Source organism: Aulostomus chinensis, chromosome 15 (assembly GCF_037954235.1).
Source record: "Aulostomus chinensis isolate RoL2024-O1b breed Wild chromosome 15, RoL_Achi_v1.0, whole genome shotgun sequence".
NCBI lineage: Eukaryota > Metazoa > Chordata > Actinopteri > Syngnathiformes > Aulostomidae > Aulostomus > Aulostomus chinensis.
This window is the reverse complement of record NC_141334.1, coordinates 5,786,689-5,799,458: the sequence shown is the minus strand read 5'-3', so window position 1 is coordinate 5,799,458 and position 12,770 is coordinate 5,786,689. Positions and strand designations below refer to the sequence as shown.

Below are 12,770 nucleotides of genomic sequence, written 5' to 3'. Positions count from 1 at the left end.
GCTGCAATCACATCTTAAGAATGAGGACATGAGCGTGGACAGGATTGAACCCCAATCTCATTTGTACATAAATGTTTGTTTCCCTCTGGAAAGAAATTCAAGTGAAATCTAGTTGTTTTCTTGTTTTTTTTTTCTCCCTGCAGGTACGAGTTAGCAAATGATTGCAAAATTATGAAAAGCTGCACAAAACACAACAGCCATACCGAAGGCTGATAGCGTCGCCTCTCCACTCACTTTGTCACAGTAACTCCGACACAATCATAGTAACTATATGAGGTGAAATGTTTTCTCAGCTAAAATGAAAATGTCACATATTCCACAGAAAACAAAATGACATTTCTGAAAAACACACGAGTTTGGAAAATGCCACATTTGAGAAGATATATTTTGTAGAAAGTATTTTCTATCATGTTTTCTAAAATGCTGTTGGACTGTATAAAAAATAGAATATATATATATATATATATATATATATATATATATATATATATCCCCCCAAAATGATGTGTTCTCAAATATGTTGGGTTTTATGAAAAGCCGGGTTTTCTTTCGCTGTTGTGTTTTAATGTTGTGTTTTGCCCTTCAGGGCGCAGCTGTTCTGCACAACTTGCGTGGAGGAGAATTATGATGAAATTATCATCGTGTCCTGTGGGAACTGATGATGCCGTAATCAACCAAAGGCTGGAATTGGTGACATTCTCCTTTACCCTCCTGTACTGCCCTCTGGTGGCGCAATACGATCTTACTCTTTCGCCACAGAGCAGGATTTGAGTAGAAATATGTGTGTGCTATGTAGTGGTTGTACTTTTTTAACTCATATACCAGCACATTTAAGAGGGAGTAAAATGTGCTGTCTGCTTTTCTAGATTTGCTACAAAACTAATCCCAATAATTAAACCACATTACATTTTAGCCACTTTCAGAGAAGCAGAACAGATTTAGGGCCTGTGCGTGTGTGTGTGTGTGTGTGTGTGTGTGTGTGTGTGTGTGTGTGTGTGTGTGTGTGTGTGTGTGTTTACCCTCTGTTTCAGAGTGTTTTACCTGGCTGTTGCTAAGGGACGGCAAGGAGGAGGGAAGAGTAGAGAACAGCCGAGTGATATGGACGGGTTAGACAAACAGATGTGACCACATATGAATGACACCTCCACCACCTTCATCTCATGTTCTCATCATCTTGACTTCCGTCAAAGCGGCTCAGGTTCCAAGGGTTTGTCTTTAAAAAAAACCCTCACCAAGGACGCTTCAAACTCTGCACTCCACTTTTAGGGACATCAGCTAACAGCACCCCGGAAAAATTTGAGATGAATTAAAAGGGACAAGGACACAAAATTCACTTCTCTCTTTTGCATGTCAGTGATATAATATCTCTAATCTGTGTATGAGCACTTCAACCTAAAACTACGACAATTTTTCAAAGCTTCATGCCAAGTGAACTAGGGACTGAGTCAGTACTCACTACTCATACCAGACCTGAGGACACACCTCTTTTTTTGTTATTGTACACTGTATTTTCTAGTATTTCATGCACTGTTTCTTTTATTGTATATACAATACCTTTACCATGTAACATGTCAATACCATGTTGTGAACTAGGGATTCAAGATCAGTATGGCAATATCTCAGGAATGCCTGGAGGGAATTTCCTCAAATTTAAAACAAATATTGACTGTGACTCATTGATGAATGTGGTAAATGTCAAAGGTCACTCTCCCTTCACGTGATGGCCATATTTAACCTGCTAGCAGCACGCTAACATGCTAGCATCACCTGAACACACTAATTCTTGCTGTTACCATTTTAGAATGCGAACATGCTCGGAGCATATTAAGACTTACTTATAACAACAATCTATCAACTAGCTGTTGCTAAAATGCAAGCATTATCCTAACACTTCGACATGATAGCAGTCTGAGAGCTGGCTGGTGCTGTTAACATGTTAGCCTCCACCACTCATTCAGCTGTATGATAGCAAGTCAGCATCTATTTAAAGTGGGAACAGACAACATGTCCTGCACCCAGTGAGCCTTCTGGGGGGCCCTCAGACCCCAGGAGCTCAGATTCAGGGTGCTTAAGCTTCCACAACTCTCTTCAGTTCTTCAAGCCAACAGAAAAACCACATTTTCCTTGCTCACATGTGCAGTATGAAGTCTTTCCAGACAGCGCCTCAGCCAGGACTCCCACAGATATCACAAACCTGTCCAGACACCTACCACCAACATCTCAGACCTCAGCCCAAACATGGATTCCCTCTTCCTACTGTGAGTGAGGTTCTGTAGGTGGGAGAACACAGGAGGAGGGTGAAGAGGCAGCTCAATGACTGTAGTGTGTGTGTGTGTGTGTGTGTGTGTGTGTGCGCGCGCACGTGTGCGTGGGCATCTGCTGTTGGCGGTTATCCCGGTTGTCTTCTTCCTACTGGTAGCTGTGGGAGTCTGCATGGCTCATGTCCTGACTGGACAGTACTGGATTGTAGATGGGAAGGAGGAGACTTACAGAAAGGCTAAGAGAATGTGCTGATGGTAATTCCTTTAATTCCCTTCAGCTGAATTTAAGTGACTAATAAACCTCTTTTTTGTTGTTGTTGTCATAGCACAAGTTTTGAACCAATTCAGACATTGATTTTTGAAGCCAACCCACAGTTGCACAGGCATGATGTGACGCTAGTTATGTTGCTGTGATTTGTGGAAGGCACGTTCCTCTGAACTTTTTTGTTCATTTATAATCAAATTAATGCATTCGAGGTAACTCCGTAATTGGCAGGCTATTACTGCATTTACATGTTTTGTTGCTGATGAATCTTGCTGCTACCATTGCAAGTAATGGTATTATCGCTTATATTTGTTGCATCAATACCTCGAAGTACCTGGTTCTATACAACCAAGTAACAGCAGTGTTGTTTAATTTTACAGTAAATCAATAGGTGCATAAGAACAATGTCCTTGTGAGATTGTATTTTTTATTGCATAGTTAAATAACGGGAATGAAACCAATGGCCCACAAAAGAATAGCCTCTTTGTTGTCATTCTTTACGATGACAATAATCAGCTCATCTGTGTAAAGAATGAAGATAAAATCTGCAGTGCTCAACATACACGGCCTTGTCATGTGTGCCATCTAGTGGTCGTCTTCAGGATAAATATAGAGGCTTTTCAATCAACATTCAGGTGACTTTAAGTGCTGCTTTGTTAAGTGGTCTCCACTCCACAAAGTTATATAACAAAATTATCTCAGCTGTCAAATCAAGATGAACACCCCCCCCCCCCCAAAATAAAAGGCAAACAAAATAACGAAAATCAGCCTTCGTTGTGGATTAATGTTAAAGCCTGTTATTCATTGCAAACATTTATTACATTTTTTTTATGATGCAAACAACAGCAAGTCCCACCCTTGTTGGAACAGCTCATCATGAGGGAATGAAAAGAGACACAAAGGGACAGGGACAGAAAAAGAGTGTATTACGCGCAATTCCACGGTTTCCATTAGAGAGAGAGAGAGAGAGAGAAAAAACATGACTATCTGCTCTCATCGAAAATTTTGGCATCTTCATCCTTCCTGCTGCACTTTCTGGAATAATGATTAAAAATCAAAAAGAACAAGGCATGCATAATAGTTTCTGGTAATGCACATAGATCAAAAGGACCACCTATAAATACAAAATCCATGTACGATGTTCATGTACATTTCACATTTATGGTCCCCCTCTTATAGGTACCTTAGGCCTATCTACTACTGCCCGCTGTTAGGAATCCTCATCTACACCTGGTCTCTAGATTCCTCTGTAAAAACGCTGGAAAATAAATCTGTCAATGGACTTATAATATTAGCAACTACTGGATGGCCACAAACCATCTGCTTATTCTCCCTTCATTGTTCACTGCATGTTATCAAGCTAGTCGTTCCAAATTTCCTTTTTTAAATAGTTTTTCTTCGCTGCAACTGACCATTGCTTCATCTATTTGATTTCATCAAACCTTGCTGGGATTCACAGCCAGTATAATATTCTATTAAAAATGGCTTCCTGACTGCTACTCTACCGCCCCATGATTTCTCTTTTAAAAAAGGAGCCCACAAACTACTTGGGCCTGTTAAATGTGTCCACAAGCTAGAAGTCGGTAACAAAAATCTGAAATTCCACGTAACCTGCAGAAATCGATCTGATCGCTAACTTTGATAAATGCACTGGTCCGTTTAAAAAAAAAAAAAAAAGAAGAAGAAAAAAAAGGTTAAACAGCCACACGTCTATAGTGAGGGCTGTATACGTGGCCACAAATTTTATTCATTGAAATCATTAAAAGAAAAAACAGAAACTAACTTAAGTGTGGTGATTAAATACAATGTTGAATGAATGTCCTCACCGTTAAAATTAAAAAAAAAAAAAAAAAAGTACTGCAATGTATACAACTATGTTGCGCTCTCGCTTTTCAAATTGAGCTGGAGAAGGGCGAGAGGCATCTGGGATTGTTGATGATCGGTGGGATCGTGAACAGATTTACAGTTAGAATGCTTTACACTCAACAGATGGCAGGAAGGGAGAGAAAAGGCAGCAAACAACAGACACAATATAGAAAAGACTCATCTGTTTAGTTTGCTGTGGAATCAATGCTATGTAACTCTCTTGGACAAAGAGAGAGAGATGGAAATGAGTGCGTGTGTGTGTGTGTGTGTGTGTGTGTGTGTGTGTGCGTGTGTGCATGTGTGTATGTGTGTGTGCGCGCGCGCGCATACAGTTATGAATGCTGTAAGTGCAGAACCAAATGTTCGACCAATAAAAGTCTATTGGGATCAAGTTGTACTGGTTTCTCGGAAGGTGGAGGCAAACTTGTTTAACCAAACATGGGGCTGAGTATGATGGTAGTGGTGGCAACGGTGGGGCGTCTTGAGTGGTTGGTTTTAGCGCCCACTGATGGCGGTGGTGTCTTCGGTGTGTCACGGGGGCTTGGCTGCTTTAGTCGATGTACTGGGAGAGCCAGCGGAAGCCCTCACCGTAGCCTTGCCTCTTCAACACACTGCACATGAACATTTCCAGTGGTCTCGTGTTCAGCTCCTTCATGGGAATGTTACCCTGAGAATAAAGCAGGAAGAAGTCCCGATAAATGCACACTGTACCAACTCCAATCATCACCGATGATCAACACTGATAATAAGGGAATTCAACCGTTTCAGCAAGCAAGGAAATGTGCAGAACTTGCTCCGGATTCAAATCCTTTTTTAAATATGTAAACCGACTGTTCAAGGATGTTACCTTCACCAGCAAATACAAAACCTGGTCGTTCCTGAGAGCACATCCTCTTCAAATGGACCTATTTTTCTCATTTCCAGCTCCATATATTCTCGACCTCCCTCTTAATCTTAGACCGGCCCTTAATGCAGCAGCTCAGTTGCTGCTCTGTGCGAAACATTCGGTTTTAGCTTCCTGTCTCTTTAAGGTCTCCGTCCTCAAGAGCCCACTTTCTTGTTTGGTCAACTTTGAAGAGGGAGCGATGGTGTTCAGCCGTCAGTAGCGAGATGATACTGACTCACAAAGAAACTGTCTCAAACCTGAGCTTTAGTTAAAATAGAACACATTTACTTCATCATTTGAAAATGCGTCCATGTTTAGTTTAGTATGACCATCTGCTGTAGTGAAAAACATCATATGGTCCCTTTCTTCTGCTTTTACCGAGACTGCTGGATTATTGAGTGACGACTATTTTCTGGCGAAGTAAGCGGAAGCGTTTTAGTCTCCTCACCTTGCCTGTCGTCTGTCCATACAGTCCAAAGATTTCTCTCAGTTTCTCTTCACTGATGGCTTCTGGTCTGTCGATCTTGTTGCCCAGGATCAGGATAGGCACATTTCCGATGGTTTCGTCTGTCATTAATGCCTGGAGAGGAAGGAAGATCTCACTATGTGGTCTTAGTCTGCGTCAAGGATACACTTACCTGCTTCTAACGAACCAACTGCTGACACCTGAGTGATATTTAGCACCCTGCACCGGGAGCAAAGGCATGATTTTCTTCTATGTTATCGCAAAGCTTTTTCAGATTTACATCTGGATGTCCTTGAAAACAGAAAGCAATGGACTTAAATCATACTTGAAAATAACGGCGAGAGCAACAATGCCATGCCGTTATGGGCTTTGGCACCTCGTTCACCGTCGTAAAATTTAGCCACAATTAAAAACTTAAAATGACTTGTGGATTTTAATACTTTCAAGCCCACTGCACGCTCACTGTCGCCTGTGCCACAAACACCAGTAAACAGATATTTAACACTAAATATGTGCTTTGACCGTTGGGGACCTCTGAATGGTGCTACAACACTGTTCTGGACCGTAACGGCGAGACGGGTAGCAGGTACTTACATCAAGTTCTGCTTTTGATTCGGCCAATCTGGTATAGTCTGCACAATCCACGAGGAAGACAATGCCGTTAATGGCAGGGAGGTAGTTTTTCCACACTCTGCGGGCTGTTGTGAACCAGCACATAAAACAACAAAATATGTTTAGAATCCATTCTTCTCTGAGGGTTACATAACCCAAGTTCCCTGACTGTATTATTGTATTAAAGCCAGAGCACTGGAGGAGCAAGATTTACTTAATATGCTGCATAATTTCCATCATTTTCTTACATGCGGGCCATGTACACTGCCAGAGGGAAACTGCTAATATCTCAATAATATTAATTCTGGCAGTGAAACAGTGTGAGACACACCAATAACACCCCGACAACATAGGAATACAAAACACACCTTGTGCGTGGCCTCCAAGGTCGAAGGTGGTGAATGTCATGCCAGCAATCGTCAACTCTTCCGAGGCTGGAGAATAATAATAATAATAATAATAATAATAATAATAACAACAATGATAATAATAAAAAGTTGTGAGTAAAGCTCAAAACAAATCAGTCAGCTCAAAAATCACCAGCACACAAGGGAGCAGATTATTTAATGAGTGATCAAATCAAAAAATGCTAAATTTACAGTCAGACGAAGATGGGTGACAGTTAAAAGGAAAGACCCATTATCAAGCCAGTACAGCTTGAATGTGTGGAGCCTAGATTCTACACGTCTCTGGAGCTCTAATGGGAGGATGGAACACGACTGTGCTGCCAAAAAAAAAAATTCTCTCGTTTGGTGATCAGATGATGGTCGTGAGGCCGCTGTCTACCCTGTCTAACAGCACGGTTACATTTCCATCGCTTCCTCCATACGTCTGCAAATTTTCCCAATCACACATTAACTGAAATATCTGTGTACATGTGGGGGGGGGGGGGGGGGAGTAAAAAAAAAAAAAAAAAAAAAAAAAGACACCCTCGAACTAACGGATTCCAGTACATTTAACTTGAGGCAGCTGGGACTTGATTCAAAAACATGTATTGGAGTCAATTAAGATGATCTAATATTGATTTTCTCAGTTGATCTTAGCATTAATGTTAATGGAATCGTAAAGCAAATTCACAATACGTTTCCAAAACTGCTGAAGGTCTAGCTCAGAGCTCCATTCCTTGGGTGTAACATAGGTGTTCAACTGAATTATCTGATGATAGTAACGGCCAGCGCATGAGTCACATAAATGTCATGCTCATCAAACCATTCAGTGGCCCTTCTGTTCTGAATAGGTAGTGTTTCTCTGTTGGTTATGTTTGGAAAGCCTGTTTTTTATGTGTGTGTGGGCTGTTTTTTTTATTTCCTTTTTATTCGTCACCCATCTTCTTATACACATTTGACAGGGGTTTGTGTGAAAATGTCAAAGATAAATGCTTTTTTCCCCCTGCATCAATGTGCATGGGAGTGAGAGAGTAGCGCCAACTCACTTGGATGTAAAGTTGGCACATGCTGGCCCAATCTGTCATCTTTGAGCATGTGCAGTAGTGTCGTTTTGCCAGCATTGTCCAGGCCAAGAAAAACTAACTTGCCGGATTTCTTGTACAGTCCTGAAAGGAAGCCGGATGGAATATTTCAGAACACAAGCTCAGACACAAGATATCTAGTTTTCATTTAACAGGTGCATCAAAATATTGACATTAGCAAATCGAACACATATGAAAATGTCTAAATGTGCTGCTTCACGTGGTACTGAGGACTGCCACGACTTTCGATTGTCACTCGTATAGAAGGTGATCCACCTTGACTTTTCAGGCTCAGACTTGTTCTCAGCCATTCACTCGCTGTATATGTCAGTTTACACGCTGACTGGAGATACTGCTTCATTTGTTATTCTGCAGAGAGACATTTAGTCATTTCAAAAAGCCAAGTGGGCTTTGTACCTCACAGAAAACTAGAGAGCTTTCAGTCTTGTTGTCAGCTCCTGGACGGTGTACAGACTGAGTAAAAACAGAAGAAAGACGCGACTCAAACCGCGACTTCTTCAACTCCACAGCATCGAGAAAGATAAGATTATAAGATTACAGGATACAAGATGTCTCTGTGTTCACTCCACCTCTGAAACGGCGCAGTGAAACCCAGTGGATTAGTGAAATTTCTGACTGAGTCAGCTTCACAAGACGTCACCATTAGTCGCAACAGCACTATGCTACCCGTCTGACCTGAAGAGCAGCTGCTCCGGCGGCTTGAACAAAGATGTTACAACCATGCATTTTTCTGATGAGAGCACAAGAGTGTCTGTTTGATTTCAATGGACATAATGACTCAAGACACTTGTTTGAAAAAAATCATTAAAAAAAAAAAGGCGAAAACCCTGTCTTGTTTAAAAGAGGCCCTTCCTTTATGTATCGCTCATGTTCCCAGGACGTTTGGTGTTAAGACACTAAACAAGACACCGTGTAGCAATCACACTTGTAAACTAGGCTGTAGAACTTCTCCAACCAAATAGCTAAAAATGTCAAACTCATGCTGTGCAGAAGCATTTAAAAGAACCAGGCACCATGTTGATCGATGAATTTCTCACTACATGTCACTGACCACATTTCTGCTAAATGTGAAAAGGTCTTGTTTGTAATGTCCTTAATTATGAAATAAATTCAGATGTTTTGCCCGGTAACAGTTTAGGTTGAGGAGAAATCTGTGTACTCCCGACCAAAACCACGATGGATTTTGAGAGACAAACCTTACTGTTGTGCACACTTTCTGTCTCAGCTTTCCACTGAGTAGTGGTGGTCTGTGACGGAAGACACGCTGGTAGTTTGAACAAGTTGTTCATGTGATCACTTATGACACTGATCACACTGCACTTCAACTAAATCACCAACTGTTCCTACAATTACACTTCATATTTTAACAGCAGCTGATAAAATGTTCACAACAGCATTTGGATAGATTAGATTAAAAATGCCTGCAGCAACTTATTACTCACCTAAAAACTGTAGTACGCTATTGAAACCGCTATAAATCCAATCAAAGATGAATGACATATCTGGAGCTGTTGAATCCTGAAGAAAAAAATAGGGAAAAAGACAAAAACATTAATTAACAGAAATCCAGAAGACAAAGTAACAGAGGTGAGTAAATCAGCTTTTCCTGTAAAATGCCTTGTTAGCACACTGACTGTAAGCAGGACTATGAAATGAAAACATTACAGAAACTGTAATATGGCTAAGTGTAATATCCAAATTAAAGGCGGTATGCAAATAAAGTATTAGAGTGCTGCAGAGATGCAGAAGTCTCAGCGAAATCATATCAAAAATCATTTTTATTTTTCAACAGTCAAAATGGAGTGTGTAGTTAAAATCCCAACAAAAATCATGAGTCACGTCACCACATCTGTTATGCCTCACGCATGTCATCGGATGTTTGTCTGAATTCTCCCTCTAGATCTCTCTCTCTCTCTCTTTGGTTTTGTTTGGACAGACATCATCAGTACGAGGTGATCTGGACAGCTTGTCTTCATCCCCAGCATGTACAATTTCAATTAGGTTCAAACAGTCTACAGGCTTCAGGGACATTTCTGAGAGACTGGCCCTTCGGAGGACCACCAGACTAACATGCAAATCACAGGAAACATCTTCTCAGATTACCAGAGTTCTGACTGGACGCTCCAGTGATCTGACTGTTAATATCCAGCACAGAATTTGTGTGTGTGTGTGTGTGTGTGTGTGTGTTTCTTGAAAAAAGCACTTTCCATCCCTAGAAAAAAACACTGTGGTGGGAAAAGGTTTGTAATTTAAATTTGCTGATTTACATGGAGTAAATAACAAAAAATATAAATCAAATAAACAGACTTCCAGTCATTTTGCATCTTCCTACTAGACGACACGAATATCAGTGTGTGACAACTGGAGAAAGTTAGCTTCAAATTAGTGCTCAAACAGCACACTTTTTACCACAAACTTAATGTAAGTGAAAGCAATCAGCTCTATGAATATGCAATCTTCAACCTACCTGGCAGACACTGCAACTGCTGATAAGAACAATGACTGGATATGTGCAGAAATTATAGGCTTGTTCCAATAGAGTCTTTTGACAGCAGGACAGAAGATTCTGAGAAATGATTGAGTCCCATCTAACAGCAAATGAACACGCAAAATAAGTGTTCTCTTCAAAACCACCACCCATCTACAAAAGCCTATGAATTAGGCCCAGTCTTTCCTTACAAGCTAACCAGATTGTATTTAATTTAAAACAAAAAGAGTCTGCGGCAGAACCTGTTGCAACTGTGTAAGATCAACAACTCCCTTGACCGGCTGACAAGAAACAGCTTTCTCTATCTGCAGAAGAAAAGCCTGTTGTGTTAGTTTGATATTTACATTCACACAAGCTTCTCTTTCCCCTCTAATGCTACCTCATGTTTCATAACCATAGGGACAGAAGAGGTGGTGTGTTTGGGTTGAGTCTGAGCTTCCACACCTGAAACCATGTTTGCTACATTAGACAACACACACACATCTCATCTCAGTATCATATATTTCCTCTGTAACAGTTAAAGGGGCATTAGAACAAGGTAAGCCGGTGCCGACCTCTAACCCTGGTTACGTAACATGCAAACAACTCCGGGTCTAAAGTATAAGGTAGCCAAAGGTCATGACCATGTAAATACAGTTGAACTACACTGCTGTCAGCCACTGCTCTGTTCCAGTCCCCTGTGCTCCGTTCCAGACCCCGACGAGCTGCTATGACAACGTGGGCTGGTGTTACAAACTGATGCACAGGTGTTTGACGTGAAGCCGTTCTGAATGTGAAACTGACAGGAACCGACAACTATCAAGGGAAAAATATGACTCTCTGCTGAAGTTTATCCAACTCAAGTTAAATTATTCAGGAATAAAAACCTGCAGGAAAAAGTCATCAAGAACTGGCATAAATGCTGGCAGCAACAGCCTGGGCCTGGTTCAATGGATCTGAACGATTCAAATGGCCAAACACAATAATGTGGCTGACATAAGGAAACAAATTATGCATGAGAGACATGATTGCTGAGACACCCTCAATCGTACATAATTTTTAATTTGCATCTATCAAATGAATTAATAATCATTTCTTCAATTTTCCTCTACAACAGATTTTTTTAGAATGAGGTGAAGCTTGTACTGAGTGAAACATCCAACAAACCACACGTTGTGACAGGGTGTTCTTAATACTACCCCCCACCTTAATGACAAAATATGTTTTGTTTTCATACTGGAAAGTTCATATGTTAGAAAACCGTGTCTTCGTTTAGCGATTAAGTTGAACAGTAGCCTAATATAGGACACGGATATCTCCTTCGGGAATTTGAGGGAAACTCAATCTACGTTACGAACACAGATGCTCCGGATCAGTACAAGTGTCATATAGCAATTATGTATCCATTGTTCAGCCAAAGAGTCAGGATGGGGTTTTGCTTGACCAAGAAATCAATTAAATTATCACAAGCACTGTTAACGTAGCCGCGAAAGTTAGCTAACCTCTACAGCTAAATACCTTAACGTGGATGTCTAAGATATTCAGTCTCTAGCGCATCCCGCGCTGGCAAAACCAAAAAATACCCATTTGACTGAATACCAACGACTCTTTCCTACGGTAGACATGTTCATGTCGGGAAATTTAACACAGATATTGTGAAGTCGGTTGGTAGGCACGCTAGCGGGAAGCTACTAGCTACGTGTCATATTCTCCGAAAGGCGACGTTGCATCGAAGGGTTACTTGCTACGTAAGCTACTCAGCGGTTAGCTCAAGCTAGAGAAACACTTCACCGGTGTAAAAACATCACTAAGATGTTGTAAACTGTGATTTTTATCATAATTCTGATGAACAAGTATGTTAACAATATATTTAACTGTGGGTCAGTTTGAGTTTATATCCATCTTAAGCGGTTTTGATGGTAGACAAGTTAGCCAACTTGATGTTAGCAATGCTAACATAGCACCGCTAGCAGCCGGGAGAAACTGCTAGCCGAGATGGCGAACGTCAACCTTAGATTCTCTCCTGATCGTTTGTGAGAAAGTGTATCAACACACTTACCCGTTATTAGGTTTAGATTAGTTTACGGAGTGTGTTCTCTCTTGTAGTCATGTAAATGGATCCAGTCAGATCAAGAGAGCCTGCGAAATGCCAGGTCTTCCTTTCCCTTTTCGTGTTTTGTTACTGAGCCACGACACTGCAATGGCTGTCCAACAACTCCCAAAAACTCGGTCCAGCCGCTTCCTGTTGATGTTTCACGGTAACCTTTCCGACTGGAGATCGAATTAACAGATGGTAAAATGTCCTTTTTGATTTACAATTTTATATTCACATTTTTTTCTGGAATTAAGTCGTGCAATGTTATATTAATGGCTGTTAATGGGGCATCATTTTTTAAAATGATAAGAAGTTCAGCCGCAACTAACACTTGCCACCACATTACATGGAGAGTAATTGATA

General features: G+C 40.9%; 1 protein-coding gene across 1 annotated transcript; it reads right to left on the bottom strand.

Annotated features, from left to right (window-relative positions):
- Positions 1-3,300: 3,300 nt before the first annotated feature.
- On the bottom strand, positions 3,301-12,560 carry sar1b (secretion associated, Ras related GTPase 1B). The gene is made up of 7 exons (XM_086226944.1): positions 12,372-12,560; positions 9,288-9,363; positions 7,789-7,908; positions 6,725-6,790; positions 6,339-6,442; positions 5,727-5,858; positions 3,301-5,059 (listed from the first exon to the last, which is right to left on the bottom strand). The coding sequence occupies exons 2-7, from the start codon at positions 9,343-9,345 to the stop codon at positions 4,943-4,945; spliced, it is 597 nt and encodes a 198-aa protein (XP_086083070.1). The 5' UTR covers positions 9,346-9,363; positions 12,372-12,560; the 3' UTR covers positions 3,301-4,942.
- Between the last annotated feature and the right edge of the window lie 210 nt (positions 12,561-12,770).